General features: G+C 59.6%; 1 protein-coding gene across 1 annotated transcript in view; it reads left to right on the top strand.

The window, feature by feature from the left end:
• Positions 1–13,321, top strand: part of CARD11 (caspase recruitment domain family member 11) — a 142,210-nt gene extending 128,889 nt beyond the window's left edge. Inside the window, 6 exon segments of the mRNA XM_042972535.1 lie at positions 27–122; positions 1,603–1,738; positions 2,803–2,982; positions 9,025–9,149; positions 10,578–10,693; positions 12,715–13,321. Of these exon segments, the coding sequence (XP_042828469.1) occupies positions 27–122; positions 1,603–1,738; positions 2,803–2,982; positions 9,025–9,149; positions 10,578–10,693; positions 12,715–12,919 (858 nt within the window). The 3' untranslated portion in view covers positions 12,920–13,321.
• The last annotated feature ends 275 nt before the right edge of the window (positions 13,322–13,596 follow it).

Raw genomic sequence — 13,596 nt, 5'->3', positions numbered from 1 at the left:
TCTGACCGATTGATACCTGATTTCAGAACACGCTGCAGCCTGAAGAGCCGGTTTCCACCAGTGACCCCCGGGTCAGTCCCCGCCTCTCTCGGGCAAGTTTCCTTTTCGGCCAACTCCTCCAGGTAAAGTTGTCCAGAGCGCCGACTGACTTTGCGGTCACGTTTTGCCGGGGCTGCCCCCTGCCGCTGCTGGGAAGAGAAGACTCTTTCAGAATATCCGTGCTTGGCGTTTGTGCACCACCTGCAACTTTTCACAGTACCTCCCACCTCCCATCCCGTTGGATCCTCACGGTGACAGGTCAGGAGACAGTCTCTACACCTGTTGGAAGCAGTCCCACTTTCGTAAAAGACTTGAAGACCTGTGGCTAAAAGAATTTAAACAAGTTAGCTATTAGAAAAAAATCAGAAACAGTGTATCAGGAGAAGAAAACAAACGTCGCAAGTGCCCAGGTCAGTGTAGTCCCTCAGACTGAGCGTTAAATGTATCTCTGAGCATCCTGGCAGCCGAGGAAAAAAGAGAAAGTGTACAGATTCTTTAGATCTTATCTGACCACGGACACGTCGTAGCTCTTTGGGACCAGAAAAAATTTATCGCTTGTACTTAATTCTATAATGAGTTTTTTTATTTTGCATGAACCGTTATATAAGGAACACTGATTAGCATGGTAGGTGATGTCTTCGGAAGCGATCTCACATAAATGCAGTAAGCATTCTTTGCAGAGCTAAGTGAGTCGCGTTAAGGTGCGGTCCCTCGAGGACGTTTCTGTGTTGGTACTTTGCTAATCGGGCCCCCGTGGAGTTGGTGTGCCACACTCCACTGAGCCATCCTGCTGTTGGGACATAGGAAACCCAGAGGAGCGGTCAACGGCGCCACCCAGAAACCAGGTAGACGCAGACAGGTGCCAGAAAGATACGGAGGTGGAAGGGAACCCTAGCGAATCTGAGCTCCTCCTGAAGGCAGGGCCACGCGGGAACACACGTTACTGCCTACGTGTTTTGCGACAGTTGGAAACCTTGAGCGTCTCTGGGTGGCCCACCCAAGGACCAGTTGACCACAGAGCCAGGCCGAGACCTCGGCTCCCTGGATTTTCCTCCCTACAGAAGGAGGGTGTGGAGAGACTGAGAGTAGCCCAGGGAATGTGGTGGGCATCCCTTCCCACCCTCCAGGGCTCAACTCTGAGCTGTACGGAGCGGACTGGGGGATACCAAGGGAGGGGTTGTAGAGAGCCGTGTCGTGGGAGGTGGAGCCATCCTGCACAGGCCCCCCAGGCGGGCGGTCCGTGGGCCATCCTGCCGGCGGGGCTCCTTGCCAGGGACCTCCCCCCCGCGGCTCCCCAAAATGCACTGGGGATTGCCAGAGGGCCTCTCGCACCCCAGCGCTCGGCAGGCTTCGTGCCTGGTTAGGGAGGAGGGAGTGGGCGTCTGTTTGCTCACCTACAATGACGTCCCCTCTTGGCCTGCTGGACATCTCCCGTTTTTACAGGGAGAGGTGACTGACCCTGGCCCCCAGGAGCAGAGCTGGGGTCCAAGCAGAGGTCTGCCCGTGCCCGGGTTGCGGCAGCTTGGTCTGGTTAGAAGCAAAGGCCCCCCCTCTGTCCTCCAGTTCGTCAGCAGGTCCGAGAACAAGTACAAAAGGATGAACAGCAACGAGCGGGTCCGCATCGTCTCGGGGAGCCCGCTGGGGAGCCTGGCCCGGTCGTCGCTGGATGCCAGCAGGCCCTCGACCGAGAAGCAGGAAGGTATGGCGCTGACCGCCTCGCCCCTCCCACCTCCTGCTGGCCTGGCAGCTGCGGGAGTCCCAACAGGGCCCTTGGGTCCCCACAAGGGGGGCTGGGACACCTGCTCCCTCCAAAGAGGGGGTTCCCCCATGGGGGAGCCGCCAGGGGACCTGCCTGGCCTTGGCGGGAGGAGCGCACGGCCTCCCAGAGCGGCGTCCCGCCAGGCTCACCCCTGATGCACGCTCGCTGCAGTCGGTCTGAGCCCAGATGCCCGTGTTAATTGGAGCTGTTTGCTGGGAAGCGTTCGCCTATTGATTTCTTTCCCCGCTGCCTGTTTCTTGCCATTTATCAAGCCGGCCAGGGGTCACCGGCCGCACAGCGCCCTGCGGAAGGGTGTGCCGATGGCCAGCCAGGCCTCCGGCTGTCCTCGGGGGCCGGGCTGGCCCGAGTGCCGATGATCAGAGGGTCTGGGCTCCCCTCCAGACCGGCCCTTTGGAAGGCCGGGGCAGGGCACCAAGTGAAACACAAGACGCTGGTTTCTGGGGAGGCGGTTGCTCGAGCTGCCCGGGGCTGGCTCTGCTCTGCTCCCCACACACCAGCCAGAGAGGCTTGAAAAGGTGGAAAGGAGGCCGTGTCTCCCCCTGCCTCCGACGATGCTGGCGTCCCAGAGATCCTGACATAAGCCCCAAGCCCCTCTCAGCCGGCCCTGCCCACCCCTGCCCCGACCGGCCTTCTGCCGCTGTCCTCCCCTGCCTCCTCGTGTCTAAGCGCCGGCCCCAGTCCCCGACTGTCCTCAGTGAAGCCATCCGTGCTCGTCCAGCTGCCGCCCCCTCCCGGAGAGCTCCTGCCGCTGCCCGGAGTGATGAACAGTGTGGCTCGTCACGGGCTTACCTGCCGCCTGCCATCCCCCCTCCCCCAATGCAAGCACCGGGCTGCAGGACCGTCGCCTCAGCTCCCGGAACAGGGCCCGGCCCGTGGGTCACGTAGACCTTCCTGCCGGCCAGCGGGCTCCGTGGGGCCGGGAGGCCTCCCGGGACGGTGGGCGGGCAGGGTGTCCCAGCCGGCCCTTTCCTGTCCCCTCCCAGAGCTGGACCCCGAGAGCGAGCTCGGCAAGAACCTCAGCCTGATCCCCTACAGCCTGGTGCGTGCCTTCTACTGCGAGCGCCGCCGGCCCGTCCTCTTCACGCCCACCGTGCTGGCCAAGGCGCTGGTCCAGAAGCTGCTCAACTCCGGAGGCGCCATGGAGCTCACCATGTGCAAGCCGGGTGAGTGCGGGCCGGGACCGTCCTCGTGTCCCCCTCCTGCGTCCCGCCAGGCGCGTCAGGAGAGCCTGCGGACCTGCTGTGCGCGGCAGGGCGGGTCTCGGGCCCAGGGGCCACGCCGGCCCTCTCAGAGCGCCCCGTGGCCCCGGAGCAGGGGAAGCAGGGGAAGCAGGCCTTTGCTTCCCCGTTCACGCTGAGGGTTCAGGGCGGAGGTCACAGAGCGTGTCAGGAGACGTGACTTGGGGTCCCCGCTCTGAGCCCTGAGGTTAAGAGGCAGGCCACCCATCGCTAGGGCTTCCGTGTCCTGGGTGTGGCTGGGTACCACAGTCAGACGCCCTGCACACGGCGCTGAGCCCCAGTCCTGGCTGCGAGCTGGAATCGTCCCCGGCGCCGTCCGTGTTTAAACCGTGGACGTCCGGGGCCACCCCGCACCAGCCAGCCGTCAGGTGCCCGGCAGGGTTTAGTTATGCCGAGATACACGTAACAAGGAATGTGCCACGTGGGCCGTGTTAAGTGTCCGGTTCAGGGGTAGTGGGTACGTTTATCTCCAGAACTTTCTCTTCTTCCCGAGCCGAGGCTCCGCCCCCACCCCGGGGCCCACTGCTCTCTGTCTCTCTCTCTCTGTGGGTCTGTCTCCTCCGGGGAGTCGTACAGTATCTGTCCTTTTGCCCCCGGCTCGCGTCACTCAGCATCACGTCCTCGAGGTCCACGCGTGTGGTAGCAGGTGCCAGCCCAGTTACGGCCCACGCTATCCCACGGTGTGGATGTGCCACATCGTGTTTCTCCATCACCCGTCCGTGGACACGTGGGTCGCTCCCGCCTCTCAGCTGCTGTAAATCCTGTTTGTGAACGTGGGCGAGTGAGCATCTCTTCAGGCCCCTGCCTCCGGCTCTTGGGGGACTGGACCCGGAAGCGGGATGGCTGGCTCCCGTGGCGATTCTACGTTTTTTGTTGCGTTCCGTTTGAACTTGAAGCTGCCACCCTCGTGTGGCCAGCAGCTGTCACCTCACGTTCCTACGAGCACATGCCAGGGTCCCAGCTTCTCCCCCACCTCACCAACGCTTGCTTTCTTTACTGTCAGCCTAGGGGAGGTGAGGGAGGGGCGTCGAGACCAGAAGTCAGTCCTCCAAGGATCAGTATACACATAACAACACGCCCCCGTTTTAAGCGTGCAGTGTTTCAAATGCCTGCACCCCGTGGCCCCAGCCACAGCCAGGAGACGGAACGTTGCATCCCCTCGACAGGCTCCCTCGGGCCCCCCTCCACCCCCTGCCCCAGGCACTGTTCATCTGCTTCCTATCACACGTTGGTTTTCGTTTTCTAGACTTTTCTGTAAATGGAACCATGCCGTGTGGAACCATTTGCATCTGGCTCCCTTCACCCCACGTCGTGTTCTAGAACTCATCGTGGTGGTGTTCCCGCTGCCGAGCCGCGCTCCTGCGGGCAGAGCAGCCTTACCCATCGGGAGTCCGTGGTGCAGAGCCCCTCCCCCACCCGGAGGTTCTCACATGGGCCCCGGGGCTGAGAACACGTGGTACCGAGCGCTAAGAACAGCCCCGGGTGGGGGTGCGGACTTTGTAAGCATCAGTCAGCACCAGTGTCGGGGTGGGACGCACCTGAGCGGGAGCAGGACGCCCCTCATTCCCGGGGGGGGCAGCTCTGCACGCAGTCTTTTGCTGGATGTTGGCAGCTATGCCCCCCCCAGGTCTCCCGGGATGCCTGGCCCTGTGGGAAGTGGGAGACGGCACCCCCAGTGTCCGGCCTCCCATGGTGCAGACTCTCTACAGCCCCGGCCAGGAGGGCCTCCGCGCACAGTGTGGCTGGTGGGAGAGGTGGTGTTCTTGGAGGCGAGTGGTCTCCAGCTGAGGTTGTGCTCCACCCCCCCACCACGGCTACTGACCTGGGACAGGTCACCCACCTCTCTGTCCCTCACCTGCAAAACCAGCATAATGGCGGCCACTTGTGGTGGAAGCAAGGGGCTCGCAGATGGGCACAGGCCAAGCCCAGCATGGGCGCCGGGTTCTCAGCCCCCCATGTGGAGCAGGCAGGACACAGACATGGGTCCCTCACCTCTCCGAGCGCCAGCTCCTGCAGCCACCGCGGTACCTACCTCCTTTCTCAGAACGGTCTGAGGTTAGGCAGAGCCTCGTTTGCAAATCCCACTTAGCCGCTCTGAACTCGGCAGGCATGCCCCGTGTTGCCCTTGGTGCTTTCACAGCCAGGGCGCTGCAGATGCTGTAGGGCGGGGGTCCTAGGCTGCCTCCATCCCCCCAAATCACCCACAGACCTGTAGCACCTCCCCTGCTGGCTCTTCCCCGGATCCCTTCCAACTCCTTTGCAGTACATCCTGGAGTGTACATGCTAAACCTGGCCTAGTGTGGGCTCCCTGGCCAGCCTGGGCTTACACGGGGAATTCTAGGCCTGGGCTGACCCCACTCTCCTTTCATAAATGGAGAACCTGAGGTCAAGAGATTGAAGATATGTTCAGGGTCACCCAGCAAGTGAATGAGGTCTCTAGTACATACCTCCTCCTCCAGGGAGCCTGCCTGCTCTCCTCTTCCCTCCGTTCCTCCTCACTGCTGCCACAATAAGTAGCCCATCACTGCACCCACTAAATTGTTGCATAATTTCTGTATCCCACATTCTTCTTACTACATAGGTCACACATTCTCAAATACGACAACAGCTGTGTTTTTGTCATATTTTTATTCTAAAGCCTGACCCTTAGTAGATGTTCAGTAAATACTAGATTTCAATAAAAATTAACTTAATGGATGGGTGGACGGATGGAGGGATGGGGGTGGAGGAATGGATGAATGAACAGATGGGTAGGTGGAGGGATGGACAGGTAGATGAATAGATGGTTGGGTGGATAGATAGGTGCATGGATGGATAAGTAGATGGTTGGTTGAATGGGTGGATGGATGGTTGGGTGGATAGGTAGATGGATGGATAAGTAGATGGATGGGTGAATGGATAGATGGGTAGATGAATGGGAGGGGGGATGGATGGATGGATGCATGGGTGAATGGATGGGTGGGCGGATGGATGGATGGATGGATGGATGGGTGGATGGATGGTTGGTTGGTTATATGACTGGATGGATGGATGGTTAGGTGCATGGGTGAATGGGTGGGTGGATGGATGGATGGATGGTTGGTTATATGACTGGATGGATGGATGGATGGATGGTTGGGTGCGTGGGTGAATGGATGGTTGGGTGGGTGGGTGGGTGGATGGATGGATGGATGGATGGGTGGGTAGATGGCTGGCTGGCTGGCTAGATGACTGGATGGATGGATGGGTGGATGGATGGATGGATGGTGGATGGTTATAAGACTAGATGGATGGATGGTTGGGTGAATGGGTGGGTGGGTGGGTGGATGGATGGATGGTTGGTTGGATGAGTGGGTGGGTGGGTGGATAGGTAGATGGATGGATAAGTAGATGGATGGGTGAAGGGGTAGATGAATGGGAGGGGGGATGGATGGATGGATGGATGGATGAGTGGTTGGTTGGACGGGTAGATGGATGGGTGAGTTGTTGGATGGCTGGTTGGATGGGTGGCACATGGATGATGGATGGATGGATGGATGGATGGATGGATGGATGGATGGTTGGGTGGATAGGTAGGTAGATGGATAAGTAGATGGATGGGTGAATGGGTGGGGGGATGGATGGATGGATGGATGGATGGATGGATGGATGGATGGATGAGTGGTTGGTTGGATGGGTAGATGGATGGATGGCTGGTTGGATGGGTGGCACATGGATGATGGATGGATGGATGGATGGATGGATGGTTGGGTGGGTGAATGGATGGATGGATGGATGGTTGGTTATATGACTGGATGGATAGATGGTCGGGTGCGTGGGTGAATGGATGAATGGGTGGGTGGATGGATGGATGGATGGATGGTTGGTTATATGACTGGATGGATAGATGGTCGGGTGCGTGGGTGAATGGATGAATGGGTGGGTGGGTGGATGGATGGATAGATGGATGGATGGATGGATGGATAGATGGATGGTTGCTTGGATGGGTGGGTGGGTGGATGGGTAGATGGATGGATAAGTAGATGGATGGGTGAATGGATAGATGGGTAGATGAATGGGAGGGGGGATGGATGGATGGATGGATGGATGGATGGATGGATGGATGGTTATATGACTGGATAGATGGATAGTTGGGTGTGTGGGTGAATGGATGGATGGGTGGGTGGATGGATGGATGGATGGGTGGGTGGATGGGTGGGTGGATGGATGGTTGGTTGGTTGGTTGGTTGGTTGTTTGGTTATATGACTGGATGGATGGGTGGTTGGGTGCGTGGGTGAATGGGTGGGTGGATGGATAGATGGGTGGGTAGATGGCTGGCTGGCTGGCTGGCTAGATGACTGGATGGATGGATGGATGGTGGATGGTTATAAGACTAGATGGATGGATGGTTGGGTGAATGGGTGGGTGGGTGGATGGATGGATGGATGGATGGATGGATGGTTGGATGAGTGGGTGGGTGGGTGGATAAGTAGATGAATGGATAAGTAGATGGACGCGTGAATGGGTAGATGGGTAGATGAATGGGAGGGGGATGGATGGATGGAGGGATGAGTGGTTGGTTGGATGGGTAGATGGATGGTTGGCACATGGATGATGGATGGTTGGGTGGAGGGACGGATGGATGGTTGGATATATGACTGGATGGATAGATGGTTGGGTGCGTGGGTGAATGGATGGATGGATGGGTGGATGAATGGATGGATGGTTGGTTGGATGGGTGGGTGGGTGGATAGGTAGAGGGATGGATAAGTAGATGGATGGGTGAATGGATAGATGGGTAGATTAATGGGAGGGGGGATGGATGGATGGATGGATGGATGGATGGATGGATGAGTTGTTGGATGGCTGGTTGGATGGGTGGCACATGGATGATGGATGGATGGATGCGTGGGTGAATGGATGGGTGGATGGATGGATAGATGGATGGATGGTTGCTTATATGACTGGATGGATGGATGGGTGGGTAGATGGCTGGCTGGCTGGCTAGATGACTGGATGGATGGGTGGGTGGATGGATGGATGGTGGATGGTTATAAGACTAGATGGATGGAGGGTTGGGTGAATGGGTGGGTGGGTGGATGGATGGGTGGGTGGGTGGATGGATGGTTGGTTGGATGGATGGGTGGGTGGATAGGTAGATGGATGGATAAGTAAATGGATGGGTGAATGGGTAGATGGGCAGATGGATGGGAGGGGGGATGGATGGCTGGATGGATGAGTGGTTGGATAGATGGATGTATGGGTGAGTTGTTGGATGGCTGGTTGGATAGGTGGCGCATGGATGATGGATGGATGGATGGATGGATGGATGGATGGATGGTTATATGACTGGATGGATAGATGGTTGGGTGCGTGGGTGAATGGATGAATGGGTGGGTGGATGGATGGTGGATGGTGGATGGTTGGGTGGGTGGGTGGATAGGTAGATGGATGGATAAGTAGATGGATGGGTGAATGAATAGATGGGTAGATGCATGGGAGGGGGATGGATAGATGGATGGATGAGTTGTTGGATGGCTGGTTGGATGGGTGGCACGTGGATGATGGATGGATGGATGGTTGGGTGTGTGGGTGAATGGATGAATGGGTGGGTGGATGAATGGATGGATGGATGGTTATAAGACTAGACGGATAGATGGTTGGGTGCGTGGGTGAATGGATGGGTGGGTGGGTAGATGACTGGATGGATGGGTGGGTGGATGAGTAAAGCCGGAAGTCCTTCATGATAGGCAGTTCACTAGTATCGTACCTCAGTGCACGAGTTACTTTGTCCAATGAAAATGCTGAGAATTCATGAAGCAGCTCTTCTGGGTGCTGCTGTGGGAAGTGTAAGGAACTATGACCTTGACCCTGCCCTTGAGAAGCCTCACAGTCTGGTAGAGGAGCCACAGTTGATTTAAGTGGCCAGAAGGGGATCAACATGCAGTTCTGTCCAGTCCAGAAAGGGGAGGTTTGTGCTGCCCTCAGGACCGGCCTTCTGTCCACAGATGTTGTCACCAGAGACGAGTTCCTCAGGAAGCAGAAGACGGAGACCATCATCTACTCGCGAGAGAAGAACCCCAACACTTTCGAATGCATCGTTCCTGCCAACATAGAAGCTGTGGCCGCCAAGGTGAGGTGGGGTGAAGGCACCGGTTATCTTTGTGAGGGCGCCTCGGCCACGCACAAGGGAGGGGTGCAGAGTCCCCCTCCCCTCCCTGCGGGCAAGCCCCCTCCTCCTCCTTTTCTCACCTGCCCGGTGTTACCTGGCCACACACCCTCGTTCTCCAGGCTCCGACGTGCACGTTTATATTTTAGAACCACTCCGTGCCTCCGACGGCTCCCTGGCGCTGGTGTTCTGGTTTGCGTTGTCTCGGGCTGTGCGTGCGCCTGGCCGTGACAACAAGGGCCGGAGCTAGAGGGAGCGTGTGTCAGGGCAAGAGACAGGGAGAGCGAGCGGGCGACAGGAGTCGTGTTCACCTCAGGAGGGAAAATGGAGCGGCAGAAGTGTCATTGGTGGCAACGCAGGAGAGGTGTCTGCACACGATTTAGAGTCTTCTGGAGCCGGGCGATGTGATCCTTATCAGCCCCAGGCATCGATTTCTTTCTCATTCTGGGACCTTTGGAGAGCAAAGCCATCAGTTGAGTGCCACCCCAGCATCTGGGGGTCACCTCTGCAGTGGGCGGCGACCCTGGACGAGGAGCCAGGAGCAGGTGCCCACCGGAGCCCCGCGTCTGCCCCCCCAGCACATCCCCGCGTGGCCACTCAGGCAGAAGAACGTACAGGCAGAGCTCTCAGCCAGCCTGGAATCGCTCGTTCGGTGTTTAAGTCTGGGCCACAGCATTTAGGGGATGGTCACGTTGGAGTAGAGAGGACAGGAGTGGGCAGGGTGGCCGCTGGAAAGGTGAACCGCGCCGTGTGGATGGTGGCCGTGCTGGTGGGGAGCGAGGGCAGTGACCGGAAGGAGCGCGGGGGCGGGGGTGGGTTGTGAAGACGCGCTGAGCGGCACGCTTAGGGACACGTGCGCTGTTTTCTAGATCCAAGTTCTAGTTCAACGCAAAGGGCTCGGGCATCAGGGGGTTTGTTTGCTTCTGACGTGACACTCTCAGCAAAACAGAGATTTGTCCTCCAGAAGCGAGGAGCCCATGGGTGCCAGGGAACCCTGCCTGAGAACCCTCGGCAGTACTCCCAAGGTCGTCCAGCCCTAGCTCGCCTTTCCGGTGTTTTCTGCCCTTGCTTCCTACCGAGAATGCCTCCGTGAGCCGAGGGGAGTAGTAGGTGCTCTTGAAGCTGACTTTGATTTTTGCACTGAAAGTCGTTCACCCCCCACCCCCACCCCCGATGCACCTCGGGCCCGGGCCCTGCTGGCGCATAGCACACGCAGCCCGGTGTCCAGGCAGGCGGGGGCTTGTCCCGCAGAGGTCGGGCTTCACCTCGGGTCGCTCCCTGGGGCAGCTGGGGACGTGGGGACACTCGGGGCTCCCGCCCCTGCCCCTGCCCCAGCCACCCGGCTGCCCGGAGGGGCTGGGGAGCTGCTGACCGCTGGCCCCTGTACTGCAGGACAAGCACTGCCTGCTGGAGGCCGGGATCAGCTGCACCAGAGACTTGATCAAGTCCAGGATCTACCCCATTGTGCTCTTCATCCGGGTGTCGGAGAAAAACATCAAGAGGTTCAGGTAGGGCCCCAAGACCCCCCCTGCTCCCACCGCCACACCTCCGGGGTCCCCCCAAGAACAGCTGGCTGCTTGGCGTCCCCGCTCACCCCTTCAGCGGGTCCTCGTCGAGTGCCAGACATGGCCCCCTACCTCCAGCAGCGGAGACCATACCACACACGCAGCACGTCCCGGGGGGCCCGGGGGGACAAGTGCCGAGGTGGGTGGTGGACCCACCTCGCAGGACCCAGGTGGCTGGGGAAGCGAAGCTGATGTTGGACCAGCCCCAGTGCGGTGAGGGTGGGCCTGGCAGGTGCAGAGGAGAGGCCCCCAGACCTCAGGCGGGGACAGTGGCAGGCGGCGGTGGGGACCTTGCGGCCGCGGGGGCCCCAGCCATGCCGAGTGATACGATCTAACACGGGGCGAAAAGGGCCCCCTCCGCCTGCTGTGTGGACACAGGGGTCAGGACAGCCGGGGCAAGTGCTGGGACCCGGATCCTGTCTCGCGGGTGGTACGGAAAGGTCTGATTCTGAATCCACGTTCCGGGTCAAGCCTGTGCGTTTTGCTGGAGGGTTGGCTGTGGGGTTTGGGGCCTGGCGGTCACGTGGCATTATCCCTGACCTCTGCCCCACGAGGCCCCGGCTGAGGCCAAGAGAGGTTGGGCCACTCCCCTGTAGCTCCAAATCTTTACTGAGCACCTGTTGAGGGCCCGGCACCGGGGATCCCACGAGCGAGCAAACGAGACAGAGGCCCCCACCTTACCACTGCGCACGCGTTCTGACCGCTGCCGTCCACAGCCCAGAAGTGAACGCGTGTTGGGGGAGGCGGTGGGGGGTGAGGGCCGGCGCCCTGGGGTGTTGCTGGCGGGAGCATGAAATGCTACAGCGGCCGAGGAAGACGGGGGTACGGAGGTTCCTCCTCGAATGACCCGCCCAAAAGGATCGAAAACAGTCTCAAAAAGATAGGCGCTCACCCGTGTTCACGGCAGCGCTGTTCACAAGAGCCAGGAGGTAGAAGCAACCCCACGTCCACGGGTGGACGATGGATAAACACAATGTCGTTCATCCACATGCTGGAACATGATTCAGCCTTAGAAAGGAAGAACAGTCTAGGGGCACCAGTCGTTAAGCGTCCGACTTCAGCTCAGGTCATGATCTCGCAGTTCGTGAGTTCGAGCCCTGCATTGGGTTTTGTACTGACAGCTCAGAGCCTGGAGCCTGCTTCACATTCTGTGTCTCCCTCTCTCTCTCTGCCCCTCCCCCACTCATGCTCTGTCTTCCTCTCTGCCCCTCCCCCACCCGGGTTCTCATTCTCTCTCTCTCTCTTTCTCAAAAATAAACAGTAAAAAAAAAAAAAAAAAAAAATTCTGGCACCTGCTCCAGCACGGATGAACCTTGGAGACATGACGCTCGGTGCCAGAAGCCAGACGCACAAAGGGTTAGGGTGAGGTCCCTGGAGGAGGCTGGTTCACAGAGACAGAAAGTAGTCAGTGGTGCGGGGCTGGGGGAGGGGTGGGGGGGAGAGGGAATCAGTGTGCTAATGGGTGTGAGTTTCGGTTTTGCGGGATGAAAAAGTTCCGGAGGCTGGTGGCACAACAGCGTGAATAAACATGACAGTAAGTGAACTGCGCACTTAAAAACGACAGGGTTTACCAACCCCCTTGGCCCATCAACCAGCCCTGAAAATGGAGGTCTTCTTTTTCAAGTTTATTTCTTTTTGAGAGAAAGAGAGAGCCGGGGAGGGGCAGAGAGAGGCAGAGAGAGAATCCCAAGCAGGCTCGCGCCCGCGAACCACGAGATCGTGACCTGAGCCAAAGTTGGACGCTCGACCGACTGAGCCGCCCAGGCGCCTTTGGAAGAAATTTGTTTGTTTGTTTTTTAAGTAAACGCAAAGGAAAGAAAAACTACAGCCATTTTTTTAGGCCCCGCCTCTCGGGCCGGGCCGTGTGCTGGAAGGCGCCGCGCGCCGCGGGGACCCGGCGTGGCAGGTGGCGGCCCCCACAGCGCCTCGTGTCCCCCCCCCCCCCTCCCCCGCCCCGCCCACAGGAAGATGCTGTCCCGGCCCGAGACGGAGGACGAGTTCCTGCGGCTGTGCCGGCTGAAGGAGAAGGAGGTGGAGGCCTTGCCCTGCCTGTACGCCACGGTGGAGGCCGACATGTGGGGCAGCGTGGAGGAGCTGCTCCGCGTCCTCAAGGACAAGATCAGCGAAGAGCAGCGCAAGACCGTCTGGGTGGACGAGGACCAGCTGTGAGGCGGGGCCCGGGGCCCAGGCGGCTCGGAGGGGCTTGCGGCCCCCCCGGCGGGCGGTGCCGTGGGCGCGAGGGGGCCCCGTCCACCCGGTCACGCGGGCCCCGGGGAGCTGAGCGGACGGACCCGGACCCGTCGGCTGGGAACGGGGCCGCCCCGGCCGCACGGTCGTCGCGACGCCAGGCCGGAGGCCAGCGGCCCCTCGGGAGCCGAACAGCCGATGAATGTAACGCACGGGCAGGTGTGCCAGCCGCGGGGCGGCGACCCTGAACGCGGGGGCGCGCCCGCCGGCCCTCGGGACACAGCACGTACACGTTCCCGGGCAGGACGGCCGCAGCGGAAGGGGAAGCCCGCCGCGCGGCGACTTTTCTCTTTTCTCGCATTAAAATGTCTCCGTTTCCTCGTCCTCCACCTTTTCGAGACCGGTTTTTCCGTAGTAATTTGCGGGGGGGCGGAGCCCTTGCTGAGCGCGCAGACCACTTCCGGAAGAGCTTGGGGCGGGGGCCACGTGAGGCGCGGGCAGGGCCACCGTCGTTCGCGGCGCCCCCGGGACAGACCTGATTTGGGCCTGGGCCTCGGGCGTGGTTACTACTGACCCCTTTGACGAAGACACGTCCCGATGTGGGTGATAAGTTGTAGAGTCACCCTAGGAAGGGCCCTCCCTGGAAGGTCACCCTGCCC

This window comes from Panthera tigris, chromosome E3 (genome assembly GCF_018350195.1).
Source record: "Panthera tigris isolate Pti1 chromosome E3, P.tigris_Pti1_mat1.1, whole genome shotgun sequence".
NCBI classification, from domain to species: domain Eukaryota; kingdom Metazoa; phylum Chordata; class Mammalia; order Carnivora; family Felidae; genus Panthera; species Panthera tigris.
This window is presented reverse-complemented; position numbering and strand designations above follow the sequence as displayed.